The sequence below is a fragment of the Calidris pugnax genome, unplaced genomic scaffold (genome assembly GCF_001431845.1).
Source record: "Calidris pugnax isolate Ruff unplaced genomic scaffold, ASM143184v1 scaffold141, whole genome shotgun sequence".
NCBI classification, from domain to species: domain Eukaryota; kingdom Metazoa; phylum Chordata; class Aves; order Charadriiformes; family Scolopacidae; genus Calidris; species Calidris pugnax.
The window spans coordinates 2,775,346-2,787,683 of NW_015090902.1; the positions used below are offsets into that span (position 1 = coordinate 2,775,346).

General features: G+C 36.3%; 1 protein-coding gene across 2 annotated transcripts in view; it reads left to right on the top strand.

Annotated features, from left to right (window-relative positions):
* The window catches only part of CSMD1 (CUB and Sushi multiple domains 1), a 1,104,383-nt gene that overhangs the window by 843,047 nt on the left and 248,998 nt on the right, over positions 1–12,338 (top strand). For both annotated transcript variants that reach the window (XM_014948981.1, XM_014948982.1), the window contains exon 18: positions 10,658–10,846. In XM_014948981.1, coding sequence (XP_014804467.1) covers positions 10,658–10,846 — 189 coding nt within the window. The remainder of the gene's footprint in view (positions 1–10,657; positions 10,847–12,338) is intronic.

Sequence of the window (12,338 nt, forward strand, 5' to 3'; positions counted from 1 at the left end):
GGGGTGACCAGATCCCTTTTGACTATGAAAGGAGCTTAAAGACCAAACAAACCTATTCCACACCAGTAGAAGCATCTTAAACTGAAATTGAGTTTAGCTCTGAATGCCCACCCCATAGAAGAAAAAAAAAAAAAAAGCAATATAAACAGAAACTTTTTTCCTGTCACCAACTGGAAAAGGATATGTCCATATTCACAGCATAAATTGTACAGAGAAAGCTTGCCAAACACTTCATACCTGTGTCAGTGCATTTGCCCCACAAAGCTCCCCGAGTTAGTCACAGCCTCACTGTTTATATTGATTTCTTCCCACACTAGGTTTCTTACAAGGTAAAAGTTGTCTCCATGTTGCGTTGTGTTGTACATGTTCATGTAATGCAACTGGAATTTGTCACAGTCTCTTCTTTGCTAGTCAGCCTTGGGAGCTCCTGAAGCATTTCTCTCGTGGGTGTCAGACACATGTCATTCCTTGATCCTTGCCTCTGTATTGACAAATGTGCACATGCCAGAGGGAAGGGAGTTACAATAACTACTAACATGGAAGTACTACGCAGATGAAGTCAGTGTTTTCAAAACCAGGTGGAAAGAGCCTGTGGAGATTCTGTGTAGTCTGTCTGGAACAGGGGAGACCAAAATTTTGATCGCCCTTGAAGGCTTAACTGTAGAAGTTGCTAATGTTGAAGGTATCACAACAGAGCTTCTATTTATTTCACTTTTCTTGCACTTGTAGAAGAAAAGGCATTCAGTTGTAAGCTTTAAGAGAAGTTTCTGAATATTTTCTTTGGAAATTCAAATAACTATCTTATTCAGAAGTATCCTAAAAATCTCCAATTATAGTCATAATTCTGAAGATAAATTAAATCACTGAACTGTGAAGCAGAAGGACCTTAATCTTGCTTAAAATAAATAGCTCAGTATAAGCTATACTGACTTGCTACTGAGATGGCAGTAATTTTCTATTAAGCTAAAATATGCCTGTAATCTAGCTTTAATAAAAATGTGACCCTTAAAGGTACTTCAGATGTAAGGGCAATTTGTAAATTCTCCACCTTAAATGTCTGTAATTCAGCTTTTTGATGTAACTTCTAAAATAGATACCGCAAGAATGTGTAGGTCAATTTTTATGCACCTAAGCAAAAAAATTAATAAAGTACCCTTAATATTGTTTAAGTAAAATTACTGATAGTCAATGTTCTCAACAATAATTCATCTATATTCTTTTGACCACCTTGCCTTAGGTCTCACATCTCCCTGATCTCTCAGCTTCCCTAGTTGTGTGTCGGTGTTTTGGTTTTGGTTTGGTTGGTTTTGGTTTCTTTTGGTGGTGTTGGGTTTGTTTTTTTTTTGGTGGGGGGGGGCGGTTGTTCAGCTCCTCATTCTGTTTTGGTGGTGTTGGGTTTTTTTTTTTTGGTGGGGGGGGCGGTTGTTCAGCTCCTCATTCTGTGAGATAGATTGTGCAATCTTAGTCTTTTTCTTAAACCAAACCAGATAGAAATACCTGTATCCACAGATTCCATTAATATAAAACCATCTTTTATTAAGCTTTTTTTTTTTAAATTTGTCTTTCCTTAAACAAGAGAACATGGTCCATTAATATAAAACGATCTTTTATTAAGTTTTTTTTTTTTTTTAAAAATTTGTCTTTCCTTAAACAAGAGAACATGGTCATTTTCAAGTAAAATTGAGCTATTATTTATTAAGTCCAGATAATTTATTTAAAAGTTGTGTTTATTTATGGATTAATATTCCCTTCTATACTGAAATTTATCTGAAAAAGGGAACAGAGATCATAGCTAAGTCAAGGATCACCCGTCCTTGTAAAAACTTTCCTTTCAGTCATTTAAATAAGCTAGTAAAATTAATGTGTGAGTTACCTTGAATTAAATGTTTTAATGTTTAAAAAAGGTAATACTTTATTCGTAGTGTATGAAATTAGGTATTTGTTTAGATTTGGTTTTGGAAAATAACTTTTTAGATCCATAGATGGACTTAACAAAGTGTCAAGATCATTCAGACGGCAACAGTCAGTTTTAACAACGATAACATAGAAACAAAATACTTCCTTACACTTTTTCATTTGAAGAAAAAGTAAGCCTTGTGGATAGTCTGTATGTGAAGAAAAGACTTGTAAATTTTCCACTGGCAGGACACACTCATTGGAAAAAGTTTTTGGAATGTTGGGGAAGAACGAAGTCAATGTTACTTTGACCAATAAGAAGCAGCGATAGAAAGCCCGAAAAAGAAAGACGGGTTTTTTGAAGGTGTCCGTGAAATAGTAGAGTTTATAATTTTTAAGAGGCAGCACAGTTGTGATCAAGTTGTTGATTTTTAGAAATCTAAACTAATCTAATCTAAACTTCACCAAACTTGAGAAATTGGTAGGTGAATGTTTTTAGGAATGAATTCTGAAAGTCATTTATAAAGTTATGACATTAAGGCCCAACAGCAAATTGTATTTTTTTGGACAGAAAAAAAAAAATACTATCAATTTCTATAGCTGTTGAAAAATTCCTTTTAATGGTATGTAAACTAAAAGTTAATCTTGTAAGTGTTGATTATATTAAAACACTGCTATAGATGACCATCAAAGAATAAAACAGATCTCTTAGGATAAAATCAGAAAATCCAAACTACATATTTGTTACAGAAGCAGGAGACAGAAAGGCAGTAACAACAAAAAATCTGTAAATATATACAAAATAAGAGAAAAAAATAATGAAATCACTACTTTATAGAAATATGAGCAAACATCAGATGTCACGGGGAAGGCTAGACATTCTGTGTCTGTTTTGCAACATTTACAGAAAAGCCAAATTTTGACCAGGTACTTAACACGGTTCAGTGAACCTTTGCAATGTAAGAATGCAGCATATGGGAAGAGGGTACTACATAATATTGAGATAATTAAATATATTTTATTCATCAGGGACTGTTGAAATCTCTTGTGTTATACTTAAAGGCGAAGCAGAAGCAGTCTTCACTCCCCTGGAAATTATGACTGAAAATTCAAAACTGTAGGAAACTTTCAAACAATTGTAAAGGGCACACACCTTTCAAAGAAAGAAGGAAAAAAAAAAAGAAAAAAGAAAAGATGAGGGCCAGAAGGATCAAGGCCATTAGTTTTATCTTCACTTTTTAAAGATACTAGTTTCAAGCTGATAAACAAAGTGATAAGGAAAAAATTATTTGTATTTGATAAGAATAGATTATGTCACACCAGTCTAATTTCTTTCTTGACAGGTTATCTGGTTTTGTAGATTTGGGAATGGAAAAGGAAGGAAACAGCTCTGTGTTGACATTTAAAATGCTTTTAGAAGTTTTCCAGATGAAATATAGAAGTTTGGTCTAGATGAAATATTAGAGATGCAATGGGTAGTTCAGTGAGCACTGGAAAAATTTGCCCAGAGAAGCTGGGGTATCTCCCTCCTTGGGGACATTAAAAATGCATCCAGATGTGCTTCGGTGCGACCAGCCCTACGTGACTCTCTTTGAGCCACGTAGGCCAAATGATCCCCAGAGGTTCCTTCCAACCTCAGCTGTTATCTAACTCTGTGATGCTGTGAATTTTGAAAATTTTTATGCACAGAGCAGCCAGCAATTAGTTGTTCATTGTCTAACTCAAATTTGTAGGGATCTTACTGTGATCTGGCCTAGATCCAAAGCTATCTGATATTTTTATTAACAATTTTGATGATAATGTAAGAAGTACACTTACAAAAGCTGAGGATGGTCCCAACCTACTATTACAGCAAGCGCTCTGATGGAGATGGTTAGAATTCAAAACAAGCTAGGTGAGCTGGAGAAATAGTCTGAAATAAAAAAAAAAATAAAATAAAATTATCAAATTCTATGAAGAAACTTGCTAAGCATAATGGGGAAGGAGAAATGACATGCACAAATGCATAATAGAAATACAGTAGAAAAGGATATGGTGTTCACACAGAACATAAATAGTTTAGAGGAAAATGTAGTAGTAATGCAAAAAAGTATCTTCTGGCTGTTGTAGTCAATCATCAAAAAGAAAAAAGAATGACAGAAGAGACAATTTTTGTTTACAAGACTACTTTATATAGGACTTGGAAAATAATTATGTCATTTAATTTGAAGACAACATTGGTCCAGTTTGGGACTAATAGTAGTCCCAAATAGTAGTATGTTGTTAACATGATAACAGGACACATATGGAGTCATTGAGAAGTCTGTACTCGTTTAGTCTAGAAAAGGGATGATTTGACAGGCAGGAGGGGAGGCATAGCAGTCTCTTGTGCCTGGCAGGGGAGCAGCCAGCCCTGCAGTTCAGTCTAGAACTTTGCTAAAATGTCTGTGGTCCCTGTCAGCAACGAGCAGGACAGAGGTGAGGTGCTGGCTCTGCCATTCTAAGTGACATCCGTATTTCATTAACAAAAATAATATGCATGCAAGTACTCTCCTAAAATTGATTGTGCTTTGCTCTGTCACTTGAAATACCTTCCAGGTATTCTTAAGAGAAAGATTTTTTAATTTTTTTTTTTTCAACTTCATGTGAAAGAGGAATTAAAAAAGCTCATACAATAATACCATGACCCCCCTTTTCCCTTTCCTCCTCTACCCCTGCTTCCACTATGTTCACTCTCCCTCTTCTCACTTCCCATTTTCAAGTACCTTTGCTTCCCCATATCCTTTATAACTTCTTCTAAATATCTATTCTTATAACTTCTTATAAACTTCTTTCTTTGTAAGTCCTTATAAATACATTTCTCTAACAGAAGTTTTAAAATTTGTTGACTGTATCACAGCTTTTAGTGGTGTAACAGTGTTTAGTTTTAGTATCAGTATTGGGATAGCAAACAATTCAAATGCAGTCACTCACCACTACCCTCTTAGGAGCTGCTGGAAGAACATTGAGAGTCAGTCTATATGCAGACTTGCAGTTCTTTTGTTACCTGAAACAAAAGCTCTTGAAACCAGAAGCAGTTTTAGAGAGGAGATATTGCTTTATTCGACATCAGGTGCTAGGTGGAAATCCACAAATCTAGCACACCTTACCAGGAATATTCACCCATTATTTATACACAAAAGATTCTCATCATTCTGCCTAACTAGTACATAACTCCACCTAGGCTTACATATTCATTAGGATGACCAAATAGCCTTTTTTGTACATGCATATTAAATTTTGCAGTGTCAGCAAAACACTTCTGTGCAGGCATGAGCTCCTGGTGGTCGTTTAGGTAAGGATACCCTTCCTCACATTATCCATTTAAGGTATTGAGTCATCTAGAACAGTAAAAGTTTACTTGTAAATTTGCTGGTTTAGGAAGTAGCCCCTGCTCTGTCCTAATTGGTATAGGAGTACGTACTTTGACATATGAGAGAACCTTGAAGTGATTAACTACTTCTTGTTATCACGTTCTTATCACTATCAGCTCAGTGACCAACTATTTTCTCAAACAGTAAGAAGCTCAATAATTATTTTCTCACATAGTAAGAGGGTTAGTAGGAAGCAAACAACATTTCAGTTAGCATATGGTTATAAACAAAGCAGAGGCCTCTCTTTGGTAACAATTTGATGCCATTTCACCTTTGTGAAATTACAGGGAAGCGTTTATGGCCACTTGATGCAGGAAGTTAGAAAATCTTGAGTCTTGGCTCCAGTCTTGCAGTCACTCGTACAGTTTAAGCACATTCCCTTGTATGAGTTTGACCCTTGCCCGGTAGCATCTTCCCGTACAGTATATGAGCATAGTTCTAGAAGTACCTTTAGCCGGAGACTGTTCTCAAGAGGCAACAGGGAGGAGCCCATGTGATTTTGAGGTGAGCAAGATTTTATCTGTATGAACATTAGCTGAGTCGGGTTTCGAAATTGGAGCTAGGGAATGGGCATTCTCCTAATTTAATTGTGTGTCCTCTAGTTCTAATTCTTGGAACTGCATTCTAACAAGCAAGCACCTACTCTATTTCTTTTAAAAATATATATTAGTTTTTCAAAGCAATGAAAGTTTACCCTTTTCTCCCCTTATTGGTAGAATAAGCCTGCCTACATAATCAACTTTTTGATTGGGGAATATTATTCTCTTACTGTCCAAAAAGTCACTTTGTCATCTGCCCTATTGATGTTCTGGATGAATCTATACTGATGGCAAAGAATAGCACTCTAGCTTCCAGCTGAAACACTCCCGTTGTTCAAAACATTTTTGAAATTCAGTGCATAACAGAGCAACTGTTCCATACCTGGCTGGATGGGTAACACCGTGGCTAAGGCACATAGCTATGCTTTGCTTTCTGTTTTTCTTCCCTGACTTTTTTTCTTCATGCAGTTTGTGAAATGAGCATTCTTTAGACAACTCTTAACAATATTACACTTTAATATTCCATTTTTCTAATTATTTTAACTATTTGACCTGTGAAAGGAAAAGCATAGGTGTGTAAAACGTTATACCTGTTGTATGCTTCATGCACTCCTGCAACAAATTAATTTCCTCTTTAAAGATCTAAAGGGATCTAATTATTAAAGCAGTTTCTAAAAATAACTTACAATTCTAAGTGTTTCCAAAATATGCATTTTAAAAATCAATGAAGCATCTAATATAGCTAACAACAGCAGGTTGATAAATGGTTGATAAAATGTCAATATTGACAGAGTGAAGTTTTTGAGGATGACTGTCCATGTTTTTCAATTATTCAGTGATGTACAAAATCTGTTTGTATGATTGCTGTTTACTTTGGATCGTGTGTTATGTTCCTTTGAAAAGAGAGTGATTAAATTATAAAATAGAATTATCTGCTTATCTAATTCCCACTTCTATGTGGAGTGGAGGGACAATTTTTTCAGGGTGCTACTGAGCATGATCTTCTTGGGAAATACTGCGTTATGTAGGGTGGGAGAGAAAAGACATGGTTTTCACCAAGACTTTAATCTTTCATTTACTTGAGCCAATTGTTATGAATAGTATTAAATCAACTCTTTCCAACTATGAGCCCAAAATTTGTCACTGTGATGCCAGAATTTCTCATATATAGTTTAATACTGTCTTTTTGTAGTCAGGAATCTCAGTTCTGTCCACTATTAATCTTGTCTTATGTTATCTCCTATTAAGAAAAAAACCCAAAACTGTTGTCCAAAGCAACAAGGCATAATTATTTCTTCTCAGCTATGTTTACGATTGCTAAACCTAAAATTACTGCATATTTTTCCCCAAGAATGAAGCTCTGGTTTATGAGCTGACTTTTTGATCTATACAGCACCACTATTTCAATCAGGAACTTGGAAGTTGATAGGGTTGCTACAGCTTTTAGTCTCCTTCCAGAAGTTTGAAACAATATAGTCAATGTAATCATTTCAAAGTTATCATTTCAAAAAGAAACTGGTAAGAATTTACCTGGTGTATGTGACTCAGAATCCCAAAGCAGCTGATGTGTTGAGGCAGGAATGGAAGGGTGCCCTAAGACGAGGGAATTTTAAGAGCTCTACTGTGGACCTCCATCTACTCTAACAAAACTCAAAACAAGAAGTATAGTTTGTCTGAAAAATAATTAATGTGTATCGAAGTTAAAATTTCATACACAATTAATATTTATTTAGGGCACATACAGTGCAGAATATTATAGACTTTAAAGAGTTCTTTGAGTCTATATTAAGCCATTTAAGCCAGGCGAAGGGAATCTATTCACAGTGTCAGTTAATAGGGTGCATTTCCAGGAAGATCATGCAGTCAAGTCTAGAAGAAACTTATACATATAGAATTTAAGTATAGCAGGAATACCTCATGAAAACTAGATGACAGGCTTTCAAATCTCAATTCTAACTGAGATATAAGAATAGCTGGAGGGTACAGGGAATATTTCTCTGTGCAATCTAGAGTCATTTTATGATATTTTTTGGTTGTAGTCCTGCTTCCAACCCTCATATCTATAATTCTAAAACCTTTACTTTATGCCCTGATAATTTTTTTTTCCTTAGTTTTGAATTCCTCCTCCTTCATTCCTAAGGTTGTGTGATAAATAAGGCACTGAGAGTACAACTTCCACCAAAACAGTTGTAGATACACAGGCAGCTGAGAGGACCAGCACCTTCAGCATGTATTTAGTGGGCTCATGCGCTAGGAAATGCCTAACGCCCTGCTATAGAGAATTTTGTGCTGTCAGCAGTTGGCTTTGAGGAAGGAACTTCTTTGGCAAAGAGTAGACTGCAAAGATTCATGCTAGAAATTCAGGTGAACTGTGATGAAACACATAAAATCTTTAAAGACCCCAGGAGAACTAATCTTACTCAAGGCTCTCACAGCATTTATGAGTGATGACATCACCCATATGAACTCATGCCAACTCACAGCATTCTTTCCTACCCAGCACCGAAATACTGAAATTAAGGTGAAAATTAATGTGAAAATTCTTAAGTTTATGCAATGGGTGCCAAAGCTTTGAGGTGGATATGTCTACATTTTATCCCTTAAACAAGGAATTTTAAAGTCCAAAGCCCAGTGTTATTTAACCAGCACACAACAGATTTTTTTTTTCAAAATAAAGTAGATCAAAATAATTGCCTGAAAACAAACATTGAAATATTTATAAATGGTTCACACACACATACACTTCCTATCCCTTTGTGGGTGTTTTTTTTTTTTTTTAACAAGTCAGTGGCTTTTTGGGTTGCAAAAAACTCTACACAGGCTTCTCTGGGTCCCTCTGTTATCTCCGAGGCTTAACTATGTGTTTGCTACCTGCTATTTTCAGCCAGCTTCTAGTTTTCCCTTTTATTTCAGGCTTTATGCTGGCTGTGTCCTTCATACTCTGTTGTCCTTTTACCCATGGCAGCCAGCATTCTGAAGGATTTTGTCTGGACATGTTCAGCTTCTCACAGAAGAAGGGACAATGTCCCCATTGACTGTAGAGGCTTTATCTAACTCAGTCATTCTTGTTTCCAGGCACATGCCACAATCCATCAGGTATACACATCAAGGTTTACAAGGTCAATAACCATCAAGGTCTGATTACAGAGGGGCTGCAGGGGTGGCTTTTGTGAAGACAGGCCACAGCTGCCCTGTGCTGAGCACAGATGATTCCAGTTGGTTCTGATTGATTTGGCCCAGCCCATCAGCCAAATTGGTGGCACCCGTGTGGTAACAGATTTAAAAAAGGGCAAAATGCTGCTTAAGTGAGTGAGGAAAAGAAAGTGTGAGAAACAATCCTATGAACGCCAAGGTCAGAGAAGAAGGAGGTTCTCCAGGTAGATGTTCCCCTGCAGCAGAAGAGATGGCAGTGGAGCAGACGTGGAAGCTGCAGCCATTGGCAGGCTTCTCGTCAGAGCAGGTGAATATTCCCTGAAGGAAGCTGCAGCCCATGCAGACCCGTGCAGGAGAAGGTTTATCCTGAAGGACTGCAGCCTGTGGGAAGGAGCCAGGCTACAGGAGGGGGAAAGTGGGATGAGGAAAGAGCAACAATGGGGAGCTGTCATGGACTGACCACAGTCCCCATTCCCATCCCTGCCGTGCCACCTGGGGAGGGGTGAGGAGGGAGAGGAGTTGGGAATGAAAGAGTGAACTTGAGCCTGGAAGGAAGGGGGTGGTGATGGGGGTGTTTTAGTTTTTGTCTTGGTTTCTCACCACCTTACCCTATTCTTATTTGGCAATAAATGAAATTAATTTTCCTTAAATGGAGTCTGCTTTGACTCTGATGGTGATTGACATGTGATCTCTCTGTCTTTACCTCAACCCATGAGCTTTTTCTTATGTTCTATCTATGTTTCTCCTCCTGTACTACCGAGGGGAAAATTGAGAGGGCAGCTGGGCAGGGGACTGGCAGCCACCCAAGGTCAACCTACTGCACGTAGTAATGAAATAAGAGATCCCTTTCATCCCAACAGAGAGTCTTAATTTGTTTCCCTTGTGTGTATCCGTTATAGCTCATTACATGATGAAATTCTACAATCGTTTGCTATCACTATAAGCATAATGGATAACACTTGGTTAATGAGTCTCCATTTGATAATTTGGGTTTTTTTTTGCTTGTTCAGTGTATAGCTCCAGGTTTATTTACCAAACACTATTCAATCTCTGCTATAAGACATAATTATTAAAGACTCCTTCTATCAGATAAGAGTTACACAATCACGTAAGCTGTGTTCATTGTCGTTCTAATTTGATGCATAGCATAGTATCTGTAGGAATTAAGTAATTTCTGAGTTCATCAATTGCAGTTTTTTGACACTGCTTTTTGCGAAGTCAAATAACCATTACTGTGACAGTTGAATTGTCTCACAGTAACAGAAACTGAATAGATGAAACAGAATAATTAAGTACGATTTATATACTAGCAAGACTTATATTCATACTTTGAACTTTAATATCTTCCTATAGTTTCAGATGTTTGGTGCTTTTGTTGGCTTCTGTTTTCATTGTTTAATAAAATAAACTTTAAACCTCCAGTCTTTTCCTAATTCATTTGAGCTTCTCTGTTCTATGAGACTGAAAATTGAAAAACTATGCTTTGAATCGGTGACACCAGCTAGAGAATGTGCTTTATATCCGGCATCGGTTTTCAGATGATGCTAATAAGTATCTTTTGGGGGTTCTTTCTTCCTCCTGTCATACCTTGTATTTTGTTTGGGATTTTTTCTGTTTACTATCTGGAAAAACAAAAGGAGGGGGAGGAAATAAACAAATTAAATCCATGTGTTTCAGGTGTTACTCTAGAATCAGATTCCTGCCTCGACCCAGGGATTCCAGTGAATGGCCATCGCCATGGTAACAACTTTAATATCCGCTCTACAGTAACTTTTAGCTGTGATCCAGGATATACACTGAGTGATGAAGAACCACTCATATGTGAAAGAAACCATCAGTGGAATCATGCATTACCCAGCTGTGACGGTAAGTGTCAGGTTGTTCAGATGGCAGCTTTAAGGTCCAAGAAAGTTAATCTCCTATTTTTGAGAACTAATTAAGCTTATCATTGCTAATATCTCCCTTCCATTACACCAAGATCCATACTTTTCAAAAATTATTTCACTGTTAATAAAATCCATACTTTACATCTCTGTATGGACTTTCAGTCAAGTACTGTAATGTACAGTGAAATTTATATGTTCACCAGTAGAGAAACAGAATTCTCAGAGGGTGACACTGTTCAACTGTGAATGAAAATGGTTAACTTATATTTTAAACTTAGAATACTACATACCAAAATGATTGCTCAAAATTTAGGATACTCAATACCAAAACAGATCATGATCAGCCCATGTTCTTGACATATTTTTGTTTTGAAATTTTGGTTTGTTCATTATTTTGGGGGATGTGTAACACGAAACTGTCTAGAGTTTTCATGAAACTTGTTCTTTTTAAAAAAATGCTGAACTATACTATATTTCTGTGTTTTTCTTTTAGCACTGGAACTTTTTTCTAAGTTCTTTTTCTATGAACTACAGAATCAACTCATTTTTTTCATGGAATGCTTGTATAGTTGCTACAAAATCCCTCTGATAGAAACCAGAGAAAATAAAATCTAAATGTAGCTGAGTATTTCAATCAGGATAGAACCCAGCACCTCTGAAAATGAGGGTGGTGAAACACTGGCCCAGGTTGCCCAGAGAGGTGGTAAATGCCCCATCCCTGGAAACATTCAAGGTCAGGTTTGACGGGGTCCTGATCTAGTTGAAGACGTCTCTGCTTATTGCAGAGGAGGTTGGACTAGATGACCTTTAAGGTCCCTTCTAACCTAAACTATTCTATGATTCTATGAGTATTTTGCAGTCACCTGCAGACTGTTGATGCTCTCCAAATTACAACTTCAGAAATTAAATCAGCAAAATAACTCTCTGAGGGAAAAGCGTGTTGTTTTATTTCCTGCAAACAAAGAAGAAAAAGACCTGTTTATAGAGTCAAAGTAGCTAAAGTTCCCTCTAACTAATGTGTCATTATCAAAGTACTATAATCTCAAGGTAGAATGTGAAAATCATTTTCTAGGGAGACCTAAATAAAAACAAATCTTTTACATATTTTTAATTTAAAACTTATATCTATGTAAATTATTTGTAAATATTTAATATCTGCTTTAAGGAATGTTGCACAGTCAAACATTTTTCTTCTTTCTGTTATGTTTACCAAATAAGAGGGATTTTGAATTAATATACACTACTGTTCATTTATGGGATTATGAAACTGATGTCTTTAAGTATATTATTTATTAATATCAACCATATATTTACTGTGGTTTTAGCTATGGGTGTTCTCATTAATGTTTATGTGCAGAAATACATACATGCATGCAAAACCAGGCTAGAAACACTTCCTTTCTTTCTACTTATTTATAAATATATAAAATGCATAAATTCTCAAAATATTAAAAACTTTAACAAACACCTTA